At 40.0% G+C, this 17228-nt stretch overlaps 2 protein-coding genes across 5 annotated transcripts in view; one reads left to right on the forward strand and one right to left on the reverse strand.

Moving 5' to 3' along the window:
* PIGF (phosphatidylinositol glycan anchor biosynthesis class F) overlaps positions 1 to 14028 on the forward strand; it is a 27010-nt gene extending 12982 nt beyond the window's left edge. For all 4 annotated transcript variants that reach the window (XM_088477262.1, XM_088477261.1, XM_088477264.1 and 1 more), the window contains exons 5-7: positions 1561 to 1677; positions 3419 to 3527; positions 13721 to 14028. In XM_088477262.1, the coding sequence (XP_088333388.1) occupies positions 1561 to 1677; positions 3419 to 3527; positions 13721 to 13834 (340 nt within the window). In that variant the 3' untranslated portion in view covers positions 13835 to 14028. The remainder of the gene's footprint in view (positions 1 to 1560; positions 1678 to 3418; positions 3528 to 13720) is intronic.
* The window catches only part of RHOQ (ras homolog family member Q), a 59145-nt gene continuing 54688 nt past the window's right edge, over positions 12772 to 17228 (reverse strand). The window contains exon 5 of the mRNA XM_088477265.1: positions 12772 to 14222. Within this exon, the coding sequence (XP_088333391.1) occupies positions 14067 to 14222 (156 nt within the window). The 3' untranslated portion in view covers positions 12772 to 14066. The remainder of the gene's footprint in view (positions 14223 to 17228) is intronic.

A 17228-nucleotide genomic window follows, 5' to 3' on the forward strand; every position in this document is an offset into this window, starting at 1 on the left:
TAGGATTGGCTGCACCTGACAGGCCTCAGTCTGTTCGCTTACATCCGGTTATTTCTTTTACATGCTCCGTTTGGGATCACTGTACATCTCACTATAATATTACCTCCTACCCATCCCCTATTACTCCTTTATGGTTTAATCCGGCATTTTCCCCGGGTTTCAACCTCGCCCGCTTCTCTAAATGGATTAAGAGTGGGGTTAGGGTGTTATCTGATATCCTCGACTCGGGTGGGTGCACCTCTCTGGGTTCCTTACAGAATAAACTCGACATATCTTCTATCAACACTTTTGCCTATATTCAAGTTCGACATTTTAGCAATTCCCTCCCCCCCAATTCAATTGATAGATCTTTTACATCATTTGAGTCTTTGTGTCTCCGTAACCCTCTCATGAAAGGTATCATATCTGTTATTTATAACCTTTTGCTCTTTGTTAAACTCCCAGATACGCCAAATCATGAACTTCAGTGGGAAAAAAATTTAGGGAGTCCACCTGATGGAGGACACATGGTCTGTGGTGCGATAGAGGGTGTCTAAGTCCTCTATTTCTTCTTTAATTAAGGAAAATGCCTACAAGGTGTATTATAGATGGTACCTGCCCGTTTGCACAAAATGTATAATTTAGCCTCTGATCAATGTTGGAGAGGTTGTGGCGAGATAGGTACTTTCATACACATATGGTGGTCATGCCCTAAAATAGCCCAATTTTGGGATGGGGTTACCAGTCTCCTCTCGGGAATTTTTCAAATACCACTGTTTAAGTTTCCCTGGTCTTTCCTCCTTGGCTGTCCACTTGAGGGCCTTAATAAACATGCTGATAAGCTCTCTTCACATATTTTAAATGCAGCTCGATGCCTAATTGCAAGACACTGGAAAGATCTTGACCCTCCTCCTCGCACACAACTTATAAATAAAATTTGGCACGTGGCGGCCATGGAGAAAATATCAGCTTATATCCACAATACGTCTCCTAAGTTCCTCATAGTTTGGTGTGACTGGTTCCTATATAACAGCACCACGCCACACGGGATCCTGCCATCATGCTTTTCAAACCTCCTACTCTAACGTTCACAATTAACTTATTTTAGTTATTTGTTTATTTTCTCTCCATTTTACTCTGGCGACTTTTATTCAAGTTTTCCCAATATACAATGTAGACCCGGATTCGGCCTCCTTCCCACTTATCCTGTTCCCCATCTTATTCTTCCTTTTCTTCTCTCTTCATTTCTCCCTTCTCTCTTTTGCTCATTTTTCTGTTTCCTACTTGTTCTCTTTTGTATTTTGTACTATTATTTACAGTCTATTTTGAATTTGTGCTATGATATATAGCAATCTTTTTACTCTTTTTACTTTTGCTTTCCTGCGAGTTATAATAGGTCTTATTATGACACCACATTATGATCCTGCCAGGAGAGCCCAGAGAAGCCAGAAATGCCATCGCTTTCTATCAGTAATACATCTTCCAGCTTTTGTGGAGAGCTATTATCAGTGCTGATTGCAAGGTAGATACGACTTACTGGCATTGGTTTACTAATCTCTCCTTGCTATGTTTTCTTTACAGATCATTTGCAGAGACCTTTTTATTTGCCGTTCTGTTATCTTCCTTCACCACATCCCGCTGTATTTGTATATTGGGACCAAACTTCCACGCTTGGGTCAGGGTGTTCAGTAAAGATGGGTATGTTTTCATTTCTTTTATTTCTTTTAGGATTTAGTACAATACTGCAGTTGAGTATACTTTTTGATAGTTTTCTATTGTGCATAGTTTGATTTTTTTCATTTGTTTTCTCTGCAACATTGAACCATTTCTCATATTACTTTTGGAATATCCGCTCTTTGCTCTATTTAGCAGGGTACCAGCACTCAATGCTGGGGCCTTAATTTAAAGGCCAGAAAGATCTGCAAAGGCCCTGATTGTGAGAGCTGGAACCTTGAGAGAATGGGGACAGACCCACTAAAGTACTAATATTGGCATTTTAGTACAGGTTATAATAAAGCAGAAGTTACTAAGAGGGTTACACTGTGTGTGTCAGTCTTATGCCAGCCATAGATGGCACAATTAGTGCAGACGACCTGACTGATTTACTAGGGGAGGAGCAAGATGTATAGATGAAATCTCCATTCATAGCCTGAAGATGGTTGTGCGGATCAGGCAGGTTTGATAACTGTTATCAGGCTGAACGATAATTATTCATGTCCATACACTAAAGTATATTCGTTCAGAACAGTTGATCCATTGGATGACCCCAACGATTATCATTCAGTGTATAGCCAGCTTCAACCATTATAAATGATCATTACATAAGCACCTTTTTGCTAAATGAATAAATAAATGTACACTGTCTTATCCTATTCTTAACAACTTAACTGGCAAATATTTTTGACCCCAACGATTATCATTCAGTGTATAGCCAGCTTCAACTATTATAAATGATCATTACATAAGCACCTTTTTGCTAAATGAATAAATAAATGTACACTGTCTTATCCTATTCTTAACCACTTAACTGGCAAATATTTTTACCAAAAAAAATGCTGAGAAATTGTCAGGGTTTTTTATGATTGAATTTGGTCAAGAACATCTATTTAAAACATACCCATCAGGGTTTTATTAGAACAAAAAAAATATATATATCTTTTTTTTTAATCACCTCAATATCAAACTTTAAAACTTTGACCAACAATATATTGAATCTGACGTGTCTATACCAGGCAAGTAGTTAAAAAGATTTCAAAACAGCAGATTTAAAATGTAATGGGAACAGAGTCAAATATTGCTATCCGTATTAGGTATTTTGCTACATTTTAGATATGTCTTCTTCTAATATGACACAATTATGCACCAGTGTTGCTTCCTGAAGCTTGCAGTATTTATATTTTTATTACAGGTGATAGGAGAGCATTAAGTGGAAATAGTTATTTCTTTGTCATTACTTTGTCTTAGGAACCAAATGAAAAGACACAAACTATTTCACATTGTGTGAAAATAATATAAATTGACTATTCATAGTGTATATAATGACACTCTCCTTCTGTTAGGTGAGCGACTAGTTTAATTTCTTCCTCCTCTGTGATTTATACGGATTCAAAGAATATAAAGCAATACAGTGCTACCTGTAAAGAGAGAAAATCTAAAGAACAAATAAATGAAATGTCACTCACCCTTTGAATAGATGAAAACAACCCTAAAGAGCTGACAATCTCTTGCAGGATTATTTTGACAATCAGTGCTTCTGAAAACGCTATTCCATTAGCAGTTAGTGATGTGCTCCCTCTCCTGGCACCTAGGTAACTGCAGGAGTTGGACCAGTGATGTTCTTCTAGTCTAGCAGTAATTTATAATGTATTATTTCTTGTACATGATAAATTATTAAATACAAATGTTGTGCTAATTAACAGTGTTTAATTATTTGTTTCAGTGCAATGTCAGTCTGGGATCACAGTCTAAGGATCACTACCGTCTGCAGTATAGTGGGAGCTTGGCTGGGAGCATTTCCTATACCATTAGATTGGGACAGACCTTGGCAGGTTAGTTGTTCATACAGAGATGATCTATCCAACTATTAAGTACATATGCTTTACACTACTTCATAGATCATCAGTCATGCAAGTTTTTGTTACAGAAGTTTCACGTAAGGGGAATTAAACTTGTGTGAAGTAACCAACAATACGGGTTGGATTGAGTTGGTCCCACCCCGCGAGTCGTGCAGCTATATGCTGCAGTCACCGTAGCTTTCCACTCGCTTATTTTAGTTTGCTACCCATAGGGCTGCCTGCAAATATCTGTTGTGTCTGGGGGGAGAGATCAGGGGCTTTTGCAGTCATTTCCACGCCATTACAACGGCATCTCTCCCTTCTCACAGCTAATTGAATCGACCCCCTACCTGTCCGTTATTAATCTGTGGGGAACTTTATGAAATTTATATTTATAAAGCGATCATAGTAAATTCCTACCCAAAAACCCAATGAGCTTACTACTGATTGCTGGTTTAGATAAGAATCCGTTATTGTAAGGGTGATGTAACTGTCAGCGTCTGATCATAATTATGTCATTAGAGATGTGTATAAATGCTATAATAATCCTCTGATCCTAGTACATCCCCTCCTGCTTGTATAGGTGTTCTCTGTCTATTAGCTAATCAGGTCATCACAAAATGATATATACACACTACAGGAGAGCTGAAGATTAATAGAAATAGATAGAGCAATGTCATCACTAACACCATGACCATCGTGGAAGCTGCTTACTTCTGTAGGAAGCGGGTGTAAATACATGCCATAATCCATAAAGAACAGAATTATTAATGACCGTATTCAGGCAGGAAGTAGAATCTTTTAATCTGTGAATAAATAATGACATATGACAGAAAACAGAAGAGAACATCTACCCGTTCTCTATGAGATGCTGTATGCCAGGTCCTCATAGTAACAGGAAGCTGGCGTGAATGAATTATGTGGGTTAATAATGCTGTTGACAGTATAATTAAGACTTAGGGGTTGATTCAGAGGTGGGCGCAGTTGCAGCCACATCTACGTCTGCATGCCAACACCGTGGCCGATGGACTTCCTACTGAGATGCCCACTGGTTGCTGTGCTAATCTGTTGCTGTGCGTATGTAGACGCACCATCGGTCTCACCATTGAAGACTGCAACAGCCCTGTGGAGGTGCAATTTCTCTGTCTACACTCGGGCGTCTGTGTCAGGGCACCTGCTGCTTTTAGGCACAGTCTGTGACTGCTATACGCCCACTTCTGGGTAGCCACCCAGAAACGCCCACTGAAATTACGGCTCCCGGCAGTAATCATTGAGACGTATGCGCAGTGCGATCGGACACATGCACAGTACTTATAACATCGGGCAATTGAATGAATATTGGCATTGCATGCAGGTACCGCACACTCCTGAATCAGGCCTGTAATGTGGCACAGTAGAAATCGTTTTCAAAGTATTCTTTAAAAAAGGATATCCAAAGTACACGAGCGTGTAATACCAGTTCATCAAGTTACATAATTGTAGGTAAATGCTTATTCGCTCAGTAAGTATAGTGTACAAAGTACCTGTTTGCATTCTGTAACGATCTTGCACAAACTATTTTACTTTTGTTTGTGCCACTTGGCTAGAATCACTATGCCCCGATGTATAACGTTAAGGAGTTCTGTTTTTATACCGTAATTTGGCCACTTGGCTAGAATCACTATGCCCCGGTGTATAACGTTAGGGAGTTCTGTTTTTATACCGTAATTTGGCCACTTGGCTAGAATCACTATGCCTCGGTGTATAACGTTAGGGAGTTCTGTTTTTATACCGTAATTTGGCCACTTGGCTAGAATCACTATGCCCCGGTGTATAACGTTAGGGAGTTCTGTTTTTATACCGTAATTTGGCCACTTGGCTAGAATCACTATGCCCCGGTGTATAACGTTAGGGAGTTCTGTTTTTATACCGTAATTTGGCCACTTGGCTAGAATCACTATGCCCCGGTGTATAACGTTAGGGAGTTCTATGACTTGATTGGATGCAGTGCGGTGCCTTGTTCATGGAATATCTAAGGTTCTGCATTGAATCTACCATTCTACCAATGTGATCTTCCTGTTAGTGCCATGGTCCTAAGCAGTGACATACAGATGTGTCTTTGCTGCAATCACGCTAAAAATCCCCTCTCTGCGCACCAGGTCACGTCAGACTCTACTAGCGCTGGTGTCTCTTTTTTTTTTTTTTTTTTTCCAAAAAGGCATCTAATTTGCAGTTTGATGCGACTAGGACATAGCAGCAGACTGCTGATTAAATTTGATATGTGACACTTGTGTATCATCTGTGTGTTGCTGAGTCTCTGAATCTGAAGATTCTATAATGTAGCAGCAGCATTTTTATTTTTTTTTTAATTTCAAATTCCGTTGTGGTTCATCTACATACAGACTCGGCCACACACAGATATACTAGTGTCATATATCAAATTAATCAGCACAGTCTGCTGGTGCATCCTAGTTGCATCGCTTTGCGGCTCATTCACGCCGGGCAAGTTACGCTGTGTGGCGTATTGAGGCTAGATCTATGAGGACACATCTGTATAATGAAACTGATCCAAGACCTAGAGTATTCAGCTGTCTGATACATACTCTCTCTTTTCCCAAGCATGGGAATCCGCTCAGCAGCAGGAGATGAATGTGCTGATCTTATGGGAGGCATGGTCCAGTCCGTTACTGTGATTGTGTCAGTGGGGACAGGCTGCATGCAGAGGGCCTGATACCAAGCTGGAGTTGGTATCAGGAGTTGGTGCAGTTTAGAGTCGGTCACAAACGACCATTATTTTGTGGTTTGCACATGCGTCGGAGCCACACTGCGTGTGTGCCGCTATGGACTTGCCATGCCAGTCGCAGTGTGGATTAGGACACAGGGTGATTGACAGACAGCGACTGTTTAGGGGAGTTGTGTGTTGCGACCATTTCGGAGGCATGTCCCAGCTAGTGACTGCATCTTCGGACGCAGTGTCAGTGGCCCCAGCATCTCATCTGTGATGGACATTCTGAGCAGCCATAGGGTTGCACGGAGGTCCGATACTGCGTCTTCGCACACAAGTGGCTGATCTGAGAAGCTGACGGTGGAGGGTCTTTTTTTTTGTTTTGGTTTTACACTTGACGGCTGCTGCAACGTTTGCATAACTTCTCAGATCCGCTGCGTAAGAAGACACAGCACTGACTGCCTTTTCGGCCACCTCTGAATCAGGCCCAGCGGCAGTGACATGATGTGAGGAGAATGGGACAGCAGGAAGTCAGACCACACACTTAAAGGTATATTTACTAAAGTGCTGGTTTTTAGAAGTGGAGTTGTTGCCCATAGCAACCAATCAGATTCTAGCTATTATCTTCTAGAAAGTGCTAGATAAATGATGAGTAGAATCTAATTGGTTGCTACAACTCCATTTCTAAAAACCTGCACTTTAGTAAATATACCCTCTAAGAGTTATATAGTGGAAAGAGCAGGGTCCCCAATAGCTATTCCACTGCACTTTATAATTGAGAATAAACACAGTAAGAAAACAATGCTGCTCATTAACATAAGCTCTTCTCTCAAGCTTTGGGTTAATACATTAGGTTTATTGCTACACACTACATATTGGTACAGCCAGACTGGAAAGTAAGAAGCTATATGATCCAGTCACACAGCGATGTTGGTCAGGGGGTTGTTGTGGTACAATTGCTTAATGAAGCTATGTGGGAATTTTATAAGTTTGTCATGAGTTCAGGGAACACTTGTGGGTTTGGAGGCTGGAAGAAAGACTTGTTGTGCGATGGAGAGCATTGCAGAGTGGGTGTAGCCTATAATCGTGAATGGGAGCAGGTAATGTGTGGGTGAAAGATGCAGTGAGAGTTGAGATGGGAGATATTTTGAGATAGGTAAAAAGATTAGTGCAGCGTGGTTGATAGCCTTCTACAGTACGCTACGCAAATTATAGTTTGGATTCAGTAAAATTCAAGCAATATAAGGACTGGCAGAGCAGCAGAACATCAGTTTAGCTGCTACGCTAAAAATATATTACAATAGTGAAGGCGGAAGATAGTGAGCGCATGAATTTTTGGCAGAGCCATGTGAACATATTCTGGAAATGTTGCGAGGACCCTGTCACTGTGCGGCAGGAAGACTGGTGTCCAATGCACCTTCCAATGCTGTATTCTCTTCAATTGTGAATTCAAGTTACATTTGTTGACAATCGGTTCTGTAATTTAAATGAAGTGTACAGTGTGTGTTTTTTTTCCCCCTAAATAAAAGGAACCATATGCATTCCATACGTAGGACCCACATGGTGTGGTGGATAGACACTCCAGCCAGCACTGCAACAGAAAGTTTTCCCAAGCTAGATGGTAGGAAAAAGGCAGACTAATGTATACCCTCCATTATAAGGATCAGCTGCCTGCACTTGCCCAACAGGCTTCACTACCAACCTTATTGGGTAGTCCCATTTATTTGAAGACCTTTCCCTGATCTTGTTCTGGGAGAAGGTTCAGATATGATCCTGCTGCTGTATCTGCAGTACCACAGGGTTTCTGGCATTACCAGATTTTTTTTTTTTTTTTATATTGAAAACATTTTAGACTTCACATGGTTATATTGGCCTACAGCATTTACTATCGTACAACTGGTATCTGCTGTCTCCATGTTGTTTAATGTGCATTTCTGATCATTTCACCAACTAACAGGTGTATCACAAGTCGCATTTTAAAATGGCCTCTTTTGGAGTTTTTTGGCCATAGATAAACTTTATTTGGAAATATGTTTTAACTACATGACATTTTTCATTTCCATCAGCATATAGATTATCTATTGGAACACAGCTAACTGAAAGCTTGAGCATTTTATTTTGGGTATTTATTACCCATAAGGCATTGCTTATGAGGGCATCTGATCAAAAAACAAACTCTTAAGGGGGAATTTGATTATTTTTGGGTGCCTGATGGGCGATATTCAATTGTTAAGAGCAAGTGCCACAGGCACCTATTTATTGGGCATGTCACGTCCAAATGCTCCAGGATTAGTCACGTAAAGCAGCTAAACCCGTACAAACTACTGGGCGTAATGAGTTTGGACGCCTGCTGTAACCTCCTTAGACTTGTGTATATAGTAAACCATACTTAAATTACATCAGATATATGAACTTGCCAATTATAAAAGGAAGTGCAGTAATGCGCTACCTCAGAGGTTCCCAAACTTTTTTCAATCACGGCACCCTAGAGTATCAGAATTGTTTTCAGGGCACCCCTAAGCCAAAAGTTTCTCATTGAGAAATTCTGAAAAAATAAAGTAAATTGTGCTACCTGTCATCCTTAGGCTCAGTTATGTGGTAATATACAGGTTTGTCCTTCTGTTTGTCCACATATTTACATTGCATTGACTATAAATAATTTGATTTTGTGCTAGACCACCAACCTGAGGTACCCCTGCAAATGTCCCGAGGCACCCCAGGGTGCCACGGCACACACTTTGGGAACCACTGCGCTACTTCATATCTCAGTGGTAACTGGGGAGTGATAGCACAGTACTGGGGAGAAAGCGTTTGTACTAGATATGTCATGGTGGATAGGGTCCTACCATGGACATAACCTTACACGTGGTGTTTGTATGTTATCTAAGTTTGGTGTAATAGTAGCAAAAGGAATCCTAGTGCCACATAAAAGGAACATGGTGAAAAAAAGCAATCGGGAATGTATGGAGCAGGTCCTGTTGAACAAGTATATATTGCATAGATATGTGGTCATCTCTAGACAGTATCTTTCACATTCAGACTGCTCTAACTCCTAATTAGGTGTCTAAGGTAAAATGGCGTTGGTGTCATCAGACTGTGGTTACACATGAGGAAAGAAATCTTAAATTATCTGAATTTTCTAACACTAAAGTGCACTTGGCTTAATATTCATGAGATTGCAGACTGTCAATACTCTATGAACCAGTGCCTGCTGTATCTTTGGCCACGAAGGTATATAGAGTTGTCCCTGATTCCTTAGTCACTTTATAGAATGCATCTTATGGCCATCATTTCAGCCCACACCGTGTGTGTGTGTGTTGAGAATACGATGTCTTTTTAGTACATGCTAAGGGTGTAACTATTATCTCCTCCACTGGCTTCATCCATTAAGTCCACTGTGTAGGAGTTACCCCTGATAATTGTGGCTTAGGGCCTGACTCAGAGGTGGAGGCTATGTTAATTTTTTTGTATGGTGTATACAAGATTGAAGTAATAAAAAATATTATGTTTTCTAGTTAATATATATATATATATATATTTATTTGTGCAGTAGCTGCATGCTTGAGGATGAGGAAAGCCCCCACATTTGTATATGCAGGTTCCACATTTCTCTATAACTGATCAGTGGAGCCTGGTCTCTGCCTTGGACTGAACCACTATCCCAGTGGGTGACTTTAGCGGCACGGGAGTGCACCCTGTTTCTGTTTGAAGATCTGGCTATTGAAGTGCCACTCTTACAAACAATACTTCAAGTATTCACGATTAGAACACATGCTTTAAAGAATTTTGACTTAGGTTATTTGATTATTGACCATTTCATATAGCTTTACCTTCAATTTTTTATGTATTTTTACCGCACACCTTTGTATTCTTACAAGTCCGTTACAAAAGTGTATAGTCACCTTTTTACAGGCGCTTCATAACCCAAGATATACACCAACCACCATTAGAATGCCTTTCCAGAGAGGACGGCTTACACAACATTCAGAAGCTAGGAATAAATACTACACAGGTTTATTAGGCATGATATATGAACTATGCTTATCACATCAGCAATAGTTGCTCCGAAGAATGACTGAGGCACATTGGCATGATCAAGTTGTGCAGAGGCTCGCACTGAGGTTGTGCCACGCTTGCTTGTGTGTAAACTAGTGATGCACATTTCACAAGACATGTACTATACCTCCGCTCTAGGCAAAGTTGCTTCCTCTTCATATTGGGGATGGCTACTTTGCAGAGCCTTTACTTTACAAAACGTTACATTTCAGCTACATCATTTGTATGGTATTACTATATGGGGAAAAGTGTTCATGAAATCCATTCTCTTGCTGACGAGATTTTCAGGGTATTAAAATAACCACATAGTGTTTCTTTTAGCCTTTGAATGTAAAAAGAGCAATATAAAAAGTGCCTTTTCAGTTATCCAATAGAAAATTATGACACAGTATCTACGGAGAAGTTTGTTTTCAAATCTACAACATGCAAATACATATAAAATGCAGCTATAGAAAAAAAGCCACACTGGTTTAATACTCTTTATAGGTAAATTCTGCAGCACTAGGCCATTTCCCCCATCTAGTGCTGCACCACTTTAGTCTGGCTGCATACAGGCAGTAAGGACACACCCAGGGAGCCATTCACATACATTGTGGTGCATACCACTGTGCTTTATGCCTCCTGTGCACATACACTAATGCTGTCTTTCCGTATTCTGCTGTTTTAAAGTGCAACATTTTGGATGTCTGCAAACATATGTAAGCACATGCCAGCTAAAGTAACCACCACTGTCTGGCGTCGCTCTTGGGTCACCTACTTAATTAGATCTTCTCCTTCTTGCATTATACTGCTAGTTTAGATGGCGTAAGGGGACACTGGGACTGCATTTAATTCATGTCCTATTGTGCATTTAAATGTGCTTTCAGGGGATGTGCAAATATTTGGTTCCACCCCATTAAAAGCTCTACTCTAACCTGCTAAACTAGTTACTCCTCCAAAACAGCCCACAATCTCCAATAGCTGATGTAAGATTTAGGAAGATAATCTAATGAACATATTTGTTTTTGGTTGTGGAATCCAGTGTGTTATTGCAGGTACCCCTGTAGCCCCTGCTGTCTCGATAAGCTAACTCACACACATGCAGTTAAAAGTATAAATGTATAATTAGGTTTGTGAAGACATAAAAAGAAATTGTATTTAAGCTTACAAACTCAAGTAAACTACAACTAGTCAATTCTCTAAGTACAAGTTTTTAAATATCATTGAACGGCCAATGGTTCCCAAACTTGTATTTAATAATGGCGCCCTAGAGTATAGCATTGTTTTCATGGCACTGAGATATTCAGCAAAAATGAAACAAAGTAAATTGTGCTTATATGTCACTCTTAGGTTTGGTTATGTGGTGGGTGACAGGGCTGCGCTTCTTTTTGTCCACATATTTTTTGATCGGTAAAGCCCAATGCTAATGACGGCCAAACACACTCACTAAAAATAATTTATTTTTGTACTGGACCACAAACCCGAGGCACCCCTGCAATTGCCCTGAGGCGCCCCAGGGTGCCATGGCACAGAGTTTGGGAGCCACTGAGCTACTCTGAAATTGCTTCTTTCTATATATTTGGTTAGTGGGCACTTTTTTTTTTTTTTTCAATATATATTTATATACATTTGTCTCAGAGTACTTATCTACACTGGAGGCAGCCATTTATTTTTTTTTACCATTTCTCTAATGACCTCACTGAAGCACCAGTTTCTGGTGAATAGATAGACTGCATGCTTTTGAATAATAGCTTGGCCTGTATAATGGCTGGCCTTCCCTGAGTGCAGGGTCCACGCACACTTAAAAAGGCTGTGGCAATACCATTCCACTCTATTGAATTTTGTTTTTGAAAATGCCTGGATTCATTTATTTTTGAAAATCTGATTTGAGTGCTGTAAGAAGAAAGCCTGCCACCTAGTGGAGTAGGTTGATTTGTTACAATATTACTAGTACACAAGTTATGTAGGGTACACACTTGAAGGATGTGAGGAACGACTGACCAATTTAACTATGTAGGAACGATATTGTGCTTACATTCTTGCTAATCGGCCGCACGATGTATCTGTTCAAAAGAATCAATTTAAATATGCCCACCAAGTTTTCAAAGGTTCCTGCAGCAAACACATTGTATGGTCATTTGCAAGCACAACAATATGTACATGTTGTGTGTGTACGTATATGTGTGAGATATAATCTATATATATATATATATATATATATATATATATATATATATATATATATATATATATATATATATATATATATATAATGATTTTGTTCACAGATGTATTGGATGTTCACTCTTATAGATGGATGTGACTATTTATCATTCATCGGCTGTACAAGTGATCTATATGTCCCCTAGTGCGATGGTGTCAAACTCTGGCCCTACAGCTGCTGTGGGACTACATATCCCAGCATGCCCTGCCACAGTTTTAGCATGCCCTAATAGCAAAACTGTGGCAGGGCATGCTGGGATGTGTAGTTCCACTGCAGCTGAAGGGCCAGAGTTTGACACCACTGCTCTAGTGTGTACCCAGCATTAATGTAACCATGGTGCAACTGTGTGTTTCACTAAACCTATATGTGAAAAGTAGTATCTGCAGGGCTACAAGCCTACATGTTTTAAGGCAAAAGAATTACTATTTACTGAATTTCAGAGTTATATGCTTTGTGCCAGTCTGTTATTCTTTTTTTTAAGTTTGGGCACCCTTTCTGCAAAGTTTTTTTTTTTTTTTCCCCTTGTTGAAACCTTCCTGAGCCTATTTTCAACAGCTATGGGCTCCTAAGCAACTTACTGCAGGCTTTATTTTATAGGTTAGATTGTTAGAAGGCATTTTGGTTTTTATAGCCATCCCCTGCTTTTTATCTTGGGATTACCACTGTTGGAAAGGTCAAAGATGTCAAGTGGAACTTTGATATCCAGTTAAGATTGGGACATTTTGATTCCTATGGGTGAGGTGTGTGTGCCCTGAATGATGTCAAAAGTGGGTGAAAGTATTTAAATACAGTTACATGGAGTGACAGGCTTATATAATACACTTTTACATTCCACCTGTCTTTATGTAATGTAGTACAGGGCTTCATTCTGGGGCTCTACTGCTGTATATTATGATCTATCAGAAGGAGGTCCAAGTGTTGACCAGATTGGCCTGCACTATACTGTGCTTAATACGTGGTGGTCACACACTGCAAAACCCACTCCCTTCCTTTGGATTGTTACCTCTGGTTTATATATAGAGGATATGTTCACAACTGTTTGTATCTTGACAAAGGTCCTTGTACAGGACCAAAACATCGATGACAATGTATTGCATTATATTAATAAATCCTGCTAATGTTTCAAAGACTGGTGAGTGCACCTCTTCATTTATACATGATACAGATATAATAGCGTATTCCTGACATTGTCCTAATAACAGCTTGTTTTCTTACTTCCTGCAGGTATGGCCCATCTCCTGCTCGCTGGGGGCTACGTTGGGGTACTTGGCAGGTCTCCTGCTCACACCATTCTGGATTTACTGGAACAGGAAACGTCTCACATACAAAAGCAGATAACAAGAGCAGAAGACCAGAGCTTCGGTTACAATAAGACTTGAGGCGCAGTCACCACGCTGCACACATGTAGATCTGAGAACCTGCATCTTTCCATCAGAAGAATCAATGAGCAATCATGTCCCCATTGTTTTGCTGCCAATGTTATATTTGCATATCGGGTCAATAAAATCTTTGTGCAGCTGTGGTGCAAGAAATCCGTACCATATGTTCTCACAGGAGCCATGCATGCATCTCACGTGATCAGACAGCAGTTTATACATCTTGCGCCTATTCTCTTCTTCATACGGTTTTTCTTTGGAGTTAGTATAGCTATAATTGACTCATCAAATACAGCCTTCAGTCCTTTCTGCGTTAAAGCCGAACACTCGACGTAGCAGCATGCCCCGATCTGTTAATGAGAAACTTATTTAGGTACAATACCAATGAGGTTACAGTATATCATCATCATCATCATTATTAACTGGTCAATATAGCATTTTAATCACAAACAAAATCTTCCCCTTACATCAGCCCTGGGCAAAATAGAGACCTGTCCAGTCCATAGGTATGATGAGACCTCTGCCAGGTAAGCCATGACGGAAGAAGATGGAATATACAGTTTGTCTTTGTGGACTTTAAGGTAACAAAAGATTATCCCTCAGTGGTGACAGGTTCCCTTTAAGTAATTCACAGATTAATGTCTGATGGTTACTATTATTGGTCAATGTCTTATGTTTCCACAGGCAGAGTCTATACTAATAAATGTATTTAACACAATGAATTGGTTGTTTAGCAAAGGAAGGCTATTGGAGGGATTACTGATACCATACAGCACATGTTGTGATGTAAGCAGTCAGGCGTGATTCCTCTGACTTCCTGACGTTATGCAGAGAGGTGGAGGGGTGGGTGGTTTTGTTTCTCCTGTCTAATATTTCATTTATAGTCACATATTGTGACAATAATACTTTTAATAAACACTTATGTCAAGTATCAGATGGAGTTGTATTAAGTAGAACATTAAAAAGTCAAATTTTCCGGTATAATGAGATGCAAGTGCTGTTATACCAGAACAGGGCTGGTTTATCCTGCAGAATGTCACCAGGCCTGGTTGACCCTTACAGGTTTTGAGAACCTACAAGTCCCAAGTTGTCCAGGTGTGTCTTAATCCAAATCTTAGTTTATGCAGACAGCATACATTTATTTATTTTTTTCTATTGAAAAGCGAACTGTATAGTTGCACTGCAGGAGTTAAAGCAACTCACATATTTTAAAAGGCATCTCTATAATGCATAGTATAGGCAGCAGCATATTCAATAGTATTCGTTTTATAATTAACTATGATTGTCCTGGTTTTATCTGTGTATGATTCAGTCAATTTAGATAAATGGACATTTAGTAATGGCCACATGTTTGAGCATGCTATTGCCAGCCCAATGATCCAGTGCGAGCACAGGGATCAATTGTGGGGGAAATCTATATCGAACACTATTAGAGCAGGTGATCTGTAGATCTAAGTGCATTGTCTGCATGATAAACGCTAACCAGTCATGTGTAAAAAACAAAACAAAAAAGTCTGATAGTAAAATTTAAAGAAGCCCCAAAGTTTCCAAATCATCCTAAGAATACCTGTCCTCCTAGCCCATATAAGTATTTATTACCAGTTATTTATATAGCGCATACGTAATCTGTATGAATTACTGCTGGACCCCTGGCCGGCGGTTCAAATCCCGACGGCGGCTGGCCGACAGAAGAGGAAATCCCGATCGTCCCTAGGTAAGTATAAACCTATTTTTTTCCCCCTAACCCTCCTTTAGGGTGTCTAACCCCCCCCCCCCCACTGCCTGTCCCCCTAACCCTCCCTCCCCCTACTCTAGCCTCCTGGGGGGGTGCCTAACCCCAAATTAATGTTATTGAGGTTAATAATAGCGTAGGAACAAAAAAAAAAAAAACCAATTTATGTGATTTTAGCTGTTTTTATGCTTTTTTTTTTTTTTTTTTTCCCCAAAGAAATACAGATCCAAAACACAGAAGGGTGGTTTTGGCAAAACCAATCCAGATCCAAAACACGAAGAAAGATCCAGATCCAAAAAAAAAAAAACACGAAAAGTGGCTGGTGCACACCCCTAGTTAAAAGCAATGTACCTATTGAGGCTCACTTACATCTCACAATGCTGGTCTGTGTATCTGCTGCAATCTATTCCTAACCAAATTAAACAAGAATGAAATTAAAATAATTATTGATATGCCATGAAGTAACATCTACTAAGGTGTAGCTGAAAAGCGGCCAGTGCTTAAGGCAGGGGTTCCTGAACTCTGTTCTCAAGGCACCCTGATAGTCCAGGTTTTAAGGATATCCATGCTTGTGCATAGATGGTATAATCAAAATGACTGAGGTACTAATTAAGTCAAATGTGTATGGAGTTTAGGAGCCACTGGTTTAAGAAATAAGTTCCTCATTGTTTGTTCGTTCTGTCTCTCTCTCTCTCTCTATATATCACCAAAGAGAGAGGGCACTCACCAGGTATTGTAGTAAAAGATTCAAATCACATCTTTCATTCTTATCTTTAAGTAGCAGACCTGCTACTTAAGGTGGTTCCTGCACATTAGTGATCAGTACTTGTGGAGAAATCTCTTTGTGTGTTGTGTGCATATCCTGAAGATGGTCCTGATGTGGACTGAAACGTCAGCCTTTTCCAAGAATTAAAGATGTGTTTTTAATCTTTTACTACAATACCTGGTGAGTGCCCTCTCTCTTTGTTTGGATCCCTGAGGAGCACCACACTGTTGATTGATTTTTGGCTTGTTGTGCAGACACTAGTGTGTGTGTGTATGTGTATATATATATTCATTCACAGGGGGCTCTGCACTCACCGTAATAACTACCAATAATACACATAAGAAGCAGTGGGGTTTTGTTTCATGAATCTATATCTATCTATCTCCCTCCCGTTCCAGTGAGCAACTTTGATCAGAGGTTCTCAAACGCGGTCCTCAAGACCCCACACAGTTCATGTTTTCCAGGTCACTGAGCAGTTGCACAGGTGTATTCATTACTTACAGAGACATTTTAAAAGTTCCACAGGTGGAGCTAATTATTTCACTTGTGATTAAGTAAGAAGACCCAGAAAACATGCACTGTTTGGGGTCCTGAGGACCGAGTTTGAGAACCTGTGCCTTTGATAATGAGGTGTAATAGGATTCCTCTATTATCAATGTTGCCTATATTCAATTCTTTGCGAGTTCCTGGTCAATACTGGTTTGTTGGAATTTCAGGTCACATAACAAACAAAGTATTAGTATGAAGTATTCTCACTTTTGCCATCTTCAGAGCTGTGCAACACAAACAAACAACTGCTAAAGAGCAATTAAAGCCCCCCCTACTGGAGTCCAATCGGTTTTAAAAAATATTACACAG

Source organism: Taudactylus pleione, unplaced genomic scaffold, assembly GCF_031769625.1.
Source record: "Taudactylus pleione unplaced genomic scaffold, aTauple2 ptg000201l, whole genome shotgun sequence".
In the NCBI taxonomy this organism is placed as follows: Eukaryota; Metazoa; Chordata; class Amphibia; order Anura; family Myobatrachidae; genus Taudactylus; species Taudactylus pleione.